The 15,225-nt window shown below is 33.8% G+C and overlaps 1 protein-coding gene and 1 long non-coding RNA gene across 2 annotated transcripts; both read left to right on the top strand.

Moving 5' to 3' along the window:
- Window positions 1–8,483: 8,483 nt before the first annotated feature.
- Window positions 8,484–9,581, top strand: LOC145000670 (2,3-bisphosphoglycerate-dependent phosphoglycerate mutase). Its single transcript, XM_078959937.1, has 3 exons — window positions 8,484–8,652; window positions 8,739–8,791; window positions 9,365–9,581. The coding sequence occupies exons 1-3, from the start codon at window positions 8,562–8,564 to the stop codon at window positions 9,479–9,481; spliced, it is 261 nt and encodes an 86-aa protein (XP_078816063.1). The 5' UTR covers window positions 8,484–8,561; the 3' UTR covers window positions 9,482–9,581.
- A 4,242-nt stretch (window positions 9,582–13,823) lies between these two features.
- Window positions 13,824–14,855, top strand: LOC145043615 (uncharacterized). Its single transcript, XR_013681081.1, has 2 exons — window positions 13,824–14,129; window positions 14,354–14,855. It is a non-coding gene; the product is annotated as an uncharacterized LOC145043615 (long non-coding RNA).
- Window positions 14,856–15,225: the final 370 nt, after the last annotated feature.

Below are 15,225 nucleotides of genomic sequence, written 5' to 3' on the forward strand. Positions count from 1 at the left end.
GAAATGATCAAAATGACCAAGGATAGTACATATAGGAGGGTGTGTGCGGTTGGAGGTGTGTGTGGTTGGCCTGTGTGCGGCTGGCTGGCCGCACACACCAGTTTTGGTGTGTTTGGCTCGTTTTACCAATGCTACAACCAAACTAACCCATCCTCCGACACGTATCTCAATTATACTAAGCTTTAAGCACTCTTTTAGACCCAAAACTTCAACATAAAATAGCAAAACGAATCTAACTTTGATATAAAAGAAGAATGTAAGCTAGAAATTTCGGGTTGTCACAAGGTTCGATCTGAGCCATGCAGTTACTACAAATCGTGGATCTAGACTTCTAGGGCATGTTTTTCACGTAAAGTTGCTAACTTTCCGTGCATGCATGGCTTTAAGGGCTTCATATGACCAAAATACGCTCTTAATGAGGTTCTAGGCTCAATGGGGACTTTAATCACAACCACAACCAAAACTTTATACTTCTAGCATGCCATGAGTGTCCAGATCTGAGATATAACCCGACCACAAGGCCTATTCATAAGGAATTTAGGGTTTTTGGGCTTAGAAACCACAATTTAGGAGCAACATAGATCTATATGATCAATAGGAAAGGTATAGAATTTAATACCAGAAAAGATGGCCAATAGAGTGTGTATTCTGGATCTACCTCCTCTTCCTTGAACTCTCCAACTTTCTCCTTCTCCTTTTTACTCCAAAGATGCCTTCACAAGCAATAAACACACACACACACACAGAAACAGCTAGGGTTTGATAAGGAATGCTTTGAGGGTGATGGAGGCCGAAATGGGGGCTATAAGGACGTTTAAATAGGTTCTAAACCCTAATAATTAGGGTCCCCTCCTGATTGGCCTACTCGCCGAGTCCATGCGTGGACTCGCCGAGTAGATCACTTACAACCCGTACCCAACTCGACATCTACTCGGCGAGTTAGGGCTACAACTCGCCGAGTAGCTCTTCCTAAAAGAGCATTTAATCAAAATAAATACGTACCATGAACGAGGCGTTATACATTTAAAAGGGTTAACGACCCAGAAAGGTAATGAAGTTTGGTCTTTGTCCACATTTATGTAACTAATTTTTTTTCTTAGACATTTGACCATTGAACTTGTTTGACCTGTTCAAAATAGGGTAATATGACCGGTAGTTATGGTAATATTACCCTTTTGTAAATAGGTCAAACAAGTTTGCTAGTCAAATGTGTACGAACAAAATATGGTTACCTAAATATAGACAAAGACCAAATTCCTTACCCTTTTTTGGTTATATTGGGTTCTTTATGCTAAGTGTAAGTAATCATAATACCCAACTGATGTGATATGAAATTGGGCTATCAGGTCTTTGTGCTATGTCTAAAGTAGGTTTTGTTATTGGGTTCCTGACTTGATTCTTAGGTGTCATCATACAACAAAACTATTGGAACCGGCTCCTGGACTGTGTCTTGGGATCAGGCTCCAACAATCAAGTTATGAGGAGATGGTTTCTCTTAGACTAAGAACGATTTTGGTGGGAAGAGTGCATGTATTGAGAACCCAAATTCATAGTAGCCCGATTCCATGTCACATATTACGCTTAGCATAAAGAATCCAATATTACCAAAAAGGTAAGGAACTTTGGTTTTTGTCCATATTTTGGTAACCATATTTTTTCGTACACATTTGACCAGTAAACTTGATTGACCTGTTCATAATAGGGTATTACCGCTAATTACCCGTCATATTACCCTATTTTGAACATGTCAAACAAGTTCAATAATCAAATGTATACGAAAAAAACATGATTACCAAAATGTAAACAAAGACCAAAGTTCGTTACCTTTCTAGATCATTAACCCTATTAAAAGCAACAATGTTTATATTATTTGATAAATATGGTATCTCATTTTATCTACGTCTCTGTGTTATAAGTCCACACTAGCAACGGAATTCACAAGACCGTCTAGAATAATCAAGTGTTGTCATCTTATTCCGAGGGATGACTTAGACATACCTACCAATTGTTTGAAACTTTCCCACCGTTCCTGACTTTCTAGAAAGATGGTGACTACTACACTTCGTTTGAATCTTACACAATACCCTAACTGAGATTACTTATTCAACTTACTTTGAACTAAGCATCATTTACAACCATTAGTTTATAACTAAATCGACTACAATACAAGTGATGACTTTCAATATAGTTTTCTATTCATGAAATACTATCATAATACAGGACATACATTTTGGACAAAACAAAAAATAAGAAATTAATAAGTATATTAAATATTTTTTTCATAACGGATACTTTTAATTAAAATTATGTTCTTGATAGTAACTACACACTCACTTGGTAAAAGGTGAAAGACTATTCATTACGTCCATGCTTCACCTAACACTTCAGTTTTTTCTTTTAAATGACCTAGATATACATATTACTAAGTTTCAGTTATTGATTATATTATTCGTGACTAAAATAATAATATTTTAGATTTTATCAGTAATCCCAAATGAATATCGAGTTCTAGCAAATAAGGAATGACTAGGTAAGATCATCTAAAGGTAGGATCCGTTTAGTAAAAAGATGTACCGTTTGGAAAGTCCACTTTAACCACATCATAGATCTAGCATAGACATCACTCACGTAAGTTATTTGTAAGTTCATAATAACGACTACGGACATAAATATAAGTTACACTTAAAGCACGGTAAGCATAACTCAACTTACAGGTTTCATAGAGAAAAATCAAAAATTGCATGGGCAAAACTTCGATATCGAAAACTCTCATTCACCAGGTCTCTGATGTCGCAACGTCTCGCTAACATGCTAAAAATTAAGAAATCTGATATCGTGAGTGTGGGATTTTTTTGAGAGAGAATTGGTGCCAAAAACTAGAAGAAAATGTCTCTATTTATAGGGGTTTTGGACAGGTGTGTCGCGTCGTGGTCGACGAGTTAATCCTTTGTGGTGCCATGTGTCACTATGTTGTTTCTCTACGTCATCAATCTTGGGGAGGAAGGGTTGAACATGGTAGCACCACATGGCGACGTTTGGTTGGTGACATGTGGCGAATTCTTATGGTGCTACGTGATCAACTTCGCAAGTAAGGTTTTAAATCTTGAAAAATCATAACTTCCGCATATGGGCTTCGTTCTCGACGTTCTTTTTATCCTCGGTTTCACATCGATGAGTACTACAATTTTCATTTTCATCTAATCGGCTTATTCGTGTAACAACCCAATTTTTCACATCCAAAAATTTCATTTTTTGATTAAGTGATTTACAAACCATTTGTAACAAAATATCATCTGATCATATCATTTAATAAAACATGTCTTGTATCTGAAAACCAAATCGTAAAAACATAATAAGTCAGAGTACAAATCCCAGAATAACTCATAGTTCGGAAAACAAAAAGTGTGTGTATGATGTTCTGCTACCGCGCCAGCTCCTTCCCCTTCGTTGAAGAGGTACCTGAAACCAAAACTATAAACAGTAAGCACGGAACTTAGTGAGTTCCTCCATCATAGCACACAACATGCAAACACATAGCATACATACTGCCGGACAATTTTGGGATGCCCGACCTACCCAGTATGGCCATTATGGGGTGCCGACCTACCCATGCGGCCATTATGGGGTGTCGTACTACCCATGCGGCCATTCTGGGGTGCTGACCTACCCATGTCAAGCCATTATGGGGTGCTGACCTACCCGTCGGTCCTAACAACCGACCCTCGGGGACTATTCCACCCCTTACTGCTACTATCACATATATCATAACATAAGCATACTATCAGACATATCTGGGGTGTCTGACCTACCCTTCGGTCCTAACAACCGAACTCTACTACTATCACATATAACATATCATGCCAGCATATAACATATCAACATATATTATCAGACGTATCTGGGGTGTCCGACCTACCCTTCGGTCCTAACAACCGAACTCTACTATTATCACATATAACATATCATGCCAGCATATAACATATTAGGTAGTAGCAAACCTAGATGTTATCACAAAGATAATCATCTAATCATACAACTCTTACTGGTGGGTCGACATTGTGGCCGTAGACCCACCACTACTGGAAGGTAACTCACCTCGTAGTAGCTACTGATCTCCGCGGGAATCCTCTGACTGGTGACGCTGCTGCTCCGGGAATGCTTCGGCTATAATTCCCACAAAACACTTAGTCATACACTGCTAACTTGTTCTTCGGGTAAAATGACCATTTTACCTCTGACCAAAACAAAGTCAAAGTCAACTTCTAGTGACCTGACTCGCCGAGTTGGCTCGCCAACTCGCCGAGTCCCTATCCTTCCATCTGTCCTTATACTTGTCTCTACTCGTCGAGTTAGGCGATGACTCGACGAGTTTTCCTTCTAAATGAACATCGACTGAATCCTCATCCGACTCGCTGAGTTGTATGAACAACTCGTCGAGTTCATCTCAACTGATATACAGGTCCTGTCCTTGACTCGCCGAGTTGTATGAACAACTCATCGAGTTCATCTTCATCCTTAAGAAGTTTGCCTTGGACTCATCGAGTCTGCTCATGCACTCGCCGAGTCCCATGAACTTCCAAAACAATGGCTTAGTCCAGAACGTTGGGTCACTCCCCGGGACCCCCTTAAAACCTTTCCATACTCAACTGGGTCCTTATGACCCTCAACTGATATGGGACAAAACCTTGAACTCGTCGAGTCTAAGAATGGACTCGTCGAGTTGGTCACATCCACTCACTAAATCTTCGATTTCTGATGTACAACCCTTGATCAAAAGATAGATCTATGCTTCTACAATCAATTTAGCATGTAAAGTTACAACCTTTACGGGCTTGCATGGGACTTTGAGCTCAAAATGTCCTTAAACAAGCTCTTTCAATGCATGGGGCCTTCTTTGAGTATAAGAGCCATTCCTTTTTGCCTTGTAACCCCTCTAAAGGCCTAAATTCGAAACATCAACTCCAAACCACGCTTGCAATCATGGTTGGTGACCAAAATGGCTTAGAAAAGCCCTAAAACTCCACAAAATGGGATCTATCAAAAGAACTAACAAGGTATAGACTTTATACCTTCTGAAGACTGCAAATGATGCTCAAACTCGGATCCTTCTAGCCTCCTCTTGATCCTTCAAGCTTCTCCTTCCTTCCTAGGGTCACAAAAGCACTAAAATACTCAAAATGCCTTAGATTGCTTCAAGAACGGCTAGGGTTTGCTCTGGGGGTCTCCTAGGAGCAAATGAGACGAAGAAGGCCAAGTTAAGGTGTTTAAATAGGGTGCAAACCCTTGGGTTAGGGTTTTTGTCCAGACAGGGCCTACTCGCCGAGTCCGGGACCCGACTCGTTGAGTCCACAGCTTAAACCCTGCACCTCATCACGCTTCTACTCGGCGAGTTGGTCCTTCAACTCGCCGAGTCCAAGGTCAAAATGCAAAAATATAAATAAGAAAATACGTACCAAGAACCAGGTGCTACAATTCGAATCTATTTTCCATTTTACAGTCCCAGAAGGTTACATTGTAAAATCATAACAACCAAAAAATGTGTTAACACTTATATTGATATTTCAAGAAGAAATTATGGAATTTTTTTTACAATTGTGACTTTTAAGAAGCCATTAAAATTATAAACCTTAGGAAAAATTGATGATTAAAAGTTTCATGACTTGTATTTCAGGTACAAATTCGAAAAGGGAAAGTTTATGAGTAGTTTTGTTTATAAATTGTAGTTATAATTCTTTTTTTTTGTAATGCTTAATGTATGTTAAAATCTATTCCCTTTAAACATGTTTCAAAAATTGAGATTTTGCACATATAAGGACAAGGTTAGATGATTCAGATGGTACCAAAAACCTTGTGAGAACTTGAGCCTCATCAACATCAATGAATTCATTTCTTGAGGGCCAAGGCATTAAGGCGTATTTTTTTTACAAGATTTACGTTTTAGTGCCTTGATGATATGTTCTCATATGCAAATATCAAAAAATCAAGGATGATATCGATGACAACATGCATACAAAACGTATCATATGTCATCCTTTTACCTATATTATGAAGACAAACCCCATCCTCTAGAGACTAAAGATCACATGATCCATCAACAAGAAGACTTTTACTTTATTTGTAGGTGTTTCTTTTTCAATGTTAAATTATAAATCATATGAGAAGAACATTTCAAAGATAAATCTAAATTGGATAGTTAGAAAATTAAATTACAAAATCTATGCAAACGCAAATTTAAAGAAACTTAACAAGAAAAGTCAAGGAAATGCAAGTCAAATGAAGCCAAGCGAAATCAATAAATATCAAGTATAATAAAAAAATTGAAAAAAGACATGAAATTGAAGATCTCAAATCATAAAGTGAAGCATAATCAAGAACGACAATCGAATTTAAGTGAAGAAACATTGTGATTTTTTTAAAACTCATTAACATAAGGTTGTATCATTAAAGGAGTTGCAAAAAATTGTTCATTTATGGTATAATGTAGTCAACACCAATGAAAGCTCATAATCAAATTATACAACAATGGTGATAAGCCACTCTATAATTATTATCGACGGAGAGATGAGTGTAGACATTAATAACTTGGGTGAAGAAACCCTGCGAGTAATGTTGAAACCTAGTCCTTGTGATTAATTATTTATGATAAATTAAATATCTTTCTATCTTTTGTTCCTACATATCATCTTACCTAATTAAATGGTGACATGTGTAATATTTAATGAAATTTAATGATATTTTAAGATACTAATATGATATATATCGTCATTTTAATGGGTAAGATGATTGGTAGGAAGAAAAGGTAGGAGGATATTTAATTTCTCATTATTTATACTATAGGAGTTAATTAAGTAACGTATATTTGTATAAGTTCATATCAATGCATACTTAAGTGTCTACTGAATATGAGGGGAACAGTGAGGGAAATCATTCATGTATGGATTTGAGATTTATATATGAATAACCATGTGAGTATGATCAGGTTAACGTTTTTCGTCTTGCTAATTGTGTTTCAAGTATTTTAGGGAATAATTAGAGATATATATTTGTTTACCCTATGAAGTCAACATTATGACTTTAATTTAGAAGCGCATATTCTTATAATTTTTGGCAAGTAAATGTAGTCATGCTCTTTCAAAGTGAATTTTGCAATTTGTAGAAATATATAAGTCTCCATTTATTCTCACAATGTTATTCAAACTTTAGAATATTTTCATACTATTTTATTAATTATCAAGTCTTTTTATCATGTATTTCCTAAAAATCGAAAACACCAACAAATTGTCTGTTTTAAAAAACAGAGAGAAAGTATACTGAAAAATAAAACTTCGATGATTAAATCAATAATCACATAGTGGAAGTTAATTTTGAAAAATATTTTTATGAGAATTTTGTGATATGCTTAAAATATTTAATTTTATATCCTTATTTCAACAACTATTACATAGGGAAAATTATTGGACATTTTTTTATATGTAATCATCATTAAAATGGGATGAAATGTTTTTAAGTAATCTAGAATATATTATCAACACTTCGGGTTGTGAGAAAACATAATAGATACAGAAATGAGAAATACAAGAAGTTTTGAGAAATTATGTGAGAAACAAAAAAAAAAAAATACGAAAGACCATAAATATGCAATATTTGGAAAAATGCATTGAGTTTATTAACATGTTCAAATAAAACAATCATAAAAGACCAAACTTGTGGAGAAGAAAATCCATCCAACACCTTTTTTTACATCTTATATCACAAATCCCATGAAACCTTACATCATCATCATATTCATTATGATATGAAAAGACCTTGATGATTTATATATCTTCTCAAATGTGATTTATTTCATATTTTTCATGTAACTTGTGTACTCTAAAATTGCTAAAATTTTCATCTTACAAGATCAAAGCAATAGAAACTTTGAAATAATATAATGTTTTTTCTCAAGTTCTTTATTTATGAGTTTATGATTGCTTCCAGGAGATCTTTTACTCCCCAAAGACTTCATGTATCTCTTATTCTTCAAGATTCATCTTTATTTTTTGTCTTTCTAGTTTTTCATTCATGATTTTCTTTAGTTATCTTTACTCCCTTCATTCCAAAGACCATTGATTCTTTAAAGAACAAGGAAAATTGGTTCCAATAGGTACCCTCATTTATCTGTAAGATATAAAACTCATTTATCAGCATATGACTTGATACTAGAATTTTTGTATTAATTTTAGCATGTATTTGATTTTAGTTTTAGTATTTTATTATTTTGAGTATTGTTAAAGCCACATTAAAATTCTTACAACGATATCGGTAGATGTAAAAAAATAACAAAACATTTCATTTGAAGTTTTAAACAAAACAAATTCAAAATCTATTTTCTTGATGGAATTTTTTAGTAGCTTAAAGTTAAAGGGGGTAAGTATGTAAGTAATAGAAAGTATCGTGGCAAAAGTTAGAATACTAGAAAACTACGAAAAGGGGAACGCCATTTAACCCAACGCCGCTAACCTCCTTCAAGAGCTTCAGAACCCTAAAACGCACCAAAACCCTTCGTCTCGCATCACAAAAAAATGACGCAGAAAGCAACCCTCTTCAAAGGCCAGCAGAAGAGAAAAACGATTCCTCCTAGTCGCCATGGAAAAGCTCCCAAAACTCGCAAAGGTTTAGATCCAAATACTCTCTTTGTGTTTCCCCTACATTTACAACTCAAAATTGTTTTCGTTTAATTTGACTTTCCGAATTTGCAGGAAAGCGAGTTGTGAAGCCTGCTACTGTCACAAAGGAGATGGACTCTGATCGTGTAAGTTTCTTATCCTTCTCTTCATTAGATTACATGTCGTTTGTGTGTAGCGATTACCACTTCGTCCCCAAATTGGTTGATTTCCTATTTTGGATATCGGGTCATCTGATTTTGCAATTCAAAATTGATCAAGGAAAGTATAAGTTGTAACTACAAAATGCATTTTGTTAATTACGTGTTTAAACCAATCTAATTCCCCTTTTTCCAATGCTAACTTTACAGAAAATACCAAAAAACATCGATTCTGAACCTCTTTTTATGTCAATGATTAAATGCATGTTAAGAACAAATATGACCAAATACACAAAATTGGTCTAGATGGATGTCTTAACTAGCCATTATATGTTTAAGAATTCATAAGGAAAGAAGAAAATTCATTTGTAGTTGGAAGAATGCACGAAGATTGATAAAAGTTAACAAACAAGATTGTTAATTTAAGCATTCTTGCATTCTTACTTTTGTTCATTCAAGATCTTGTTGTGCAAAAGACATAAATACCCTTATCATTCTCATCATAAAAATTGGCAATGACATAAATACCCTTATTAAAGTGTTATTTTGTTTTGTTAACAGGATTTGAGCAAGTTTATTAACTACTGCAATGAGGTGAAAGCAGCCACTGCTGCTAACAAAGAAGGTGGTCAATTGAGTATAGTCAAACATGACACCGAGGGTGCAAAAAAGAAGTAGTGTGTAACAAAATTTTGGATTATGATTAATGAATTACGTGATGTTATTAAAATTGTAACAATTGTTTTTTGTGTTTTATAAAATTTACTAGTTTGAATCACTTATTTCACCCACCTCACATAGTTTGCATAAATGGTTAAAACATCCGACTTCATTGCATATGCAAGTTGCAAATAGTGAGCCAAAAACTAATAATATCATATACTTTTTGGCTTTTGATTTTTCTTTATTGCCCATTCTTGCATATGGTTAGGTGAACACATGAGGAAGCTTTTGACTTGTTTATATTAGGAAGAGAAACAACATTTACATGTAAAGATTTGATGTGAAATTGATGTTTAAAAGGACATGTTGGGTAAGGGTCTTCTCAAACATTAACAACATTAAACATCCACTAATTTGTTAAAGAAACCTATTGCAATTGTGATGCAAATAAGAGATTGAACATTTACAAACCTAGTACTAGCTTAATAACATTAATGGTGCAAATCAGAGATTGAACATTTACAAACCTATTACTAGCTTAATAACATTTATGGTGCAAATTAGAGATTGAACATTTACAAATAATTGCAATTAATTGATTTGACCATTAAGTCAAATTAAAACTAGACAATTCTTTGTCTATGTCATTCAATTCTTCATTCGTTTTCATTCTCTCTAAATCAGACAAATTAAGCTTGTTCTTAAACATTGAGATCTTCACTTCATTTTGTACAAGTTAATAATCGGATTTCTTTCTTTTCTTTATCAATAAATACATATTGTATGTAGTTCCAATATATAGCCGGTGAAACATCACTAAATTGATTTTTTCGGCAACTTCTCTTTCGAAGTGCTCAATGAATGAGTCATTCAAAAAATCATCTTCCATTTTATTCAGTAACCTTGTTTTAATGATGTTCATTGCTGAAATGACTTCTCCATTGTAGTAGTAGAAACTAACAGGGTAAGCATGAAACAAACTTCTCAATAAATAAGATCAAATTCGGTTTCTCTTCTAGTCTTTATCAACCATTTACACAATTAGAAAATAGATGCCAAGACCTCAATCTCTTGAAGTTGCATCTTAGGAAGTTAGCCTAATACTAACTTCTACCTTGATATTTCCTTTGAATGGTATTCACTTACAAACATGTACAATGATTCCAAACAACTTGTTTAGTATTCAAATTCTTGTCCCATAATTGTGAATAATAACATTCTATTATGGGTTAACCGGTTATTGTTCTTTATGACACTCATAAGTAATATAATTCCATTCTTTCTTCACATTCATACATTCTACTAGAATTGGAATTTCAATACACAGACACATGTTTTTCATGTATGAGTTTGGAAAATTTGTGTTTTGTGTTGACATGAATTTCAAATTTGTGTTTCATTTCTTACACGTGTTTGACAAGAATTTATCCGTGTAAACATGAAAAAAATATATAAATGTGACACACAATCCATATAAACACAGATAAAATGAAATTTTCAAATTTTCCGATTTGTCAATTTAACCTTTTAACCAAATTTCTCTATATATTTTTAACGTGATTATTCACCCAATCATACACTAATAAAACATAAGGGTGTTCACTTTTTGAAAAACCAATAAAAAAAATATTTGACAAATTCAATAACACTTTTTAGAATAACTTTTTCCTTATTAGTTTCAAAAAGCCAATTTTAAAAAACATATAAAACTTGACTTTTTGAAAATGGGTTTGACTTTATAACCAACATACCTTTAAAAAGAAGATTTTAAGCCAATCACATTTTAACTTATTGACTAATGGCTTTTTCATCATAAAAATTAATCGAAACACTTTTAAAAAACTCATTTTACCAACCACTATAAATCAATAACACTTATCTCTAAAAACATTTTTTAGAGTTAAAAAAACAATCCTAAACACCCCCATAATTTCTTCTCTTTCACTGTTTCATGACGTAAACACAATAAGCGATTCTTACTTCTTCTGTTATTCAACCGGTGCTTATGTATTCTCATCGCATAGACACAACAATTGGACCACTAGTAGGGCCGGCCCGTGGGCATGGGCAAGCTGGGCTACCATCCTGGACCCCCAAATGCTACAGGGCCCCAATTTTTAACTTGTTATTTTGGTTATATATTAACAACCCATTACTTTTTAGCCTATTGGACTACTTCAAACCCCAATATCCAGGAACTAATCCAAAAGATGAAGTGTTGGAGAGAACGAGACTTACCTGACATGCATCCTAATTCTAAGGCGTCGTAACTCTTCAACAGTCAGATTTCTATAGAAAATCCAAACACTGTCATGGAAAATCCAAACGAAATATTCTCCAAAAGTAAGAGTTAACGATCATTCTTTTATTTCTTATTCAAGATTTTAAGTTAAACGATTTCTTTCATTCTTTTCTGATTTTCTAAATTCGTCCACAATAACCATTAGTGAATCGAATATTATTTTAGAATTGAGAGACTGATTGTGTCTGGTTCTTTTCACGATTTCAGAAAATGGGAAACTCTATTGTTTCTCTTCTTGTTGTCGACTGTTAGAGGTGAAATTGATTTCTGATAATATAACTGTGAATCTCTGTATGTTCTATCGCTCTTGAAATTTCTTATTCTTTTTTGAAATTCAATTTTTATAAGGTTGTTCAAGTTAGAGACATAATCAAATGTTAATATTTTTTTTAGTTAGAGACAGTTCTTGAACTTTATTGCTTAATTTCGATTTGTAATGTTAATATTCTTATTTTTGATTTGTGAATGGTACTCTTTTTTATTTCTATTTCTATGTTTTTGATATATATATATATATATATATATATATATATATATATATATATATATATATAGAATTTTCTATTGTTATATAGTTTTTTCAACTACTTCCAGGTTATTAACAACAACAAATATTTTGGATTTAAGCAATTCACCTAACAACTTTTTGTCGATGATAAATCAACTTCAGTTGGAGGTCAACAACATATGTACAAGTTAATGAAGAAACAAAGGGGATGATACTTTAGTATTTTTGTACTTCTAATAGCATTGTACTTTTAGTTTTCCCCATTTTATGGCGTACGAATTTAAATGTATTGTTATGTATGTATAAAATAGTGTAATATACGAATACATAAAATTTTCGAAAGGGCCCCATTTTTTATTTTGCTCCGGGCCTCCAATCGTCTTGGCCTGGCCCTGACCACTAGATCGTATTTATTTACTCTCATTGCATAGACACATAATCATATCTTTTCCGAAATAGATACACATTGGATCTCTTCTAGCTTCATTTTAGAGTTTCTTCCACGCTTCCACAATAGATTCTTTAGATTACATGGCATCAAACACTTTGGTATGATTAATAAGTCCTTTTTCCCTTTTCACTGTATGAATAGAGTTTTCTTTTTCACTATATGAATCGTATTTCTATCCCGTATATATTAATGTCACCGTTTTCTTGTTTTTGGATTGTGTTATATAAATATTCTTTATTGAAAAATTCCTACTATTTACGTTAGAATTTTGCTTTTTTGAAAGACCCTAATGGTTATGTATGAGTTTTGCATAAACATTATCTGAATATCATTAAGAGATATATAGCCACTATTAGCATGCATTCTTGTGTATGGTTATCTACTGTTAGCATTAACGTAAACTAATTACATATCGTGTTTGTGTTTGATACCAATACATATTTTACAATTCATTCCGTGATTGTGTTTACAAATGCAAATCATGTAAATTTGTGTCCGACTAGTATGCACGACACAAGAACACACATTGCCAAGTCTACATTCTACATTGTTTATTAAAGTTATTTAGATTACAATTCTCATGTAAATTATAATTACTCTAGCTTCACTATCACATTCAAACATCAATTCCTTCAAAGAATTGATGTATTATTTATGTCATTATTAGATCCGTTGTGTATAGGATGTATGTGTAATAATATAATTGTAGGCTTAACCAGACTAGTGGAGTCTTGCTTGTTTGTTTGTACGTGAGGTTTATATGCTTTGTATGGGATGATATCGAGACAGGTGTTGTGTTGTGAGCCTACATGCCGAAAGAGGGGGGGGGGGGATTAAGGCTCACGAAAGTGATAGTGAGCCCTTGTCAAGAAAGTGGTCGTGACCGTTTGTCATGAAAGTGGTGTTAAAATTAATAAGGTTTATATTTTGTCAAACTAACATTTTGAATTTGAGGGTGTATTTTTGTTTAGTTGCTTATTTGAAGGGTGCAAGTTGTCATTTGCTTATTTCACAGATGGGTTTGTACGCAGGTCTTCGGGTCATCCTTGACCCGACTATATATTGTTGTTATGAGATGTTCCAGGTTCACAACTCATATATTTCTCACAGAGCTTCTTTCTCTCGTTCACAGAGTTCATACTAGTTAGGGTTTCTACATGTTAATCGTTCTTTCTCAGATCGTTGTTGATTAGGATGTGTGATTCATTGTGAGAGTAGTGTAGGTTTATTGTAGTGAGGTTTTCTATGTATGTTGATGTAAACCTTCCGACTCTTAATATTCTAATGATATAAGGGTTGATGATGTTGGGAAAGTATTTACGTGTTCAAAGTTTTTTCATGGTATCAGAGCTTCGTGTTTCAATTTGCATTTCCAATCAGTTATTGGCGTTTCTTTGAAGAGGTACAGTTCTTTTCACTCCTTCCATTTTTTTAATCATCCTTGTTCTTTTTAATCTAAGTTGTTTAGAGTTTTGTTTAAGAAAAACTCTAAATATTTGTCTGAATCTAGACGTTGATTCCAATCTAGAGTTTTCGTTTTTTTAAAACCCTAAGTCAAATCTTCCTTCTTGTTTCTTATTCAGTTAAGATCTCGGTTACTACGTGCCTTTATGTTTCTTTTTTCAGATTATCTGGAGCTTCGCAATGGATTGTTAGACTAGGTTCGTGTTTCCTTTGGTGAATCACAGTGGATCTCTTCTTGATCGATTAATCTCAGTTATGTTCTGAAATAACTCTCTAGAGAACGGATTTTGTCACCGTATAACTCTAGAGGGAATAGAATAACGAGAGTCGGTCTGTAAAAATTAACTATTCTTCAAGGCGTCCAATCGGAACTATGTAAGAGTATCTTGTTCCCTTCAACATCTCATTCTTAGTATAGTTGTGGGAAATCCTAGTGTCTTGAGTACACCTGTTACTTTTTGATTGTTGATTTGTTTTATCTGTTTTTTGACGGTCCTGCATCCTAACACACTGTGGATATCATCTAGACTTAGTCATCGCAGTTAACTGTGTTTTTTCCTTAATTTGTTTGATTAGTTGTTGTTATGGCTGGTCCAACCGATGAGTCTTCTAGTGGAGGTAAAAATGATTTTGTTGTTAATATAGATGATCCTCTTTATGTGCATCCTTCTGATAATGCAGTTATTAGTGTTATTAACTTCAAACTATTAGGAACTGAGAGTTACAGAGTTTGGCATAGTTCCATGATCAGAGCTTTAAAAGCTCGAAACAAACTCGGTTTTACTGATGGAACTGTTACCAAACCTGTTAATGATCATGTTAAAGCATCCAAATAGGAATGAGCTAATGTTGTTATCTGTTCTTGGATTCTTGGGTCCATTTCTGAAAATATATATGCTAATCATGCTTGTTTTGAGAGTGCTCAAGAAATCTAGGCAGAGTTGTTTGAAACTTATCATAAAGCTTATAGGTTTGTCATTTTTAATGTACATCGGAAAATTAACACTTTTATCAAGGGCAGTTTATCTTTGTTA

The sequence above is a fragment of the Lactuca saligna genome, chromosome 1 (genome assembly GCF_052625555.1).
Source record: "Lactuca saligna cultivar CGN05327 chromosome 1, ASM5262555v1, whole genome shotgun sequence".
In the NCBI taxonomy this organism is placed as follows: Eukaryota; Viridiplantae; Streptophyta; class Magnoliopsida; order Asterales; family Asteraceae; genus Lactuca; species Lactuca saligna.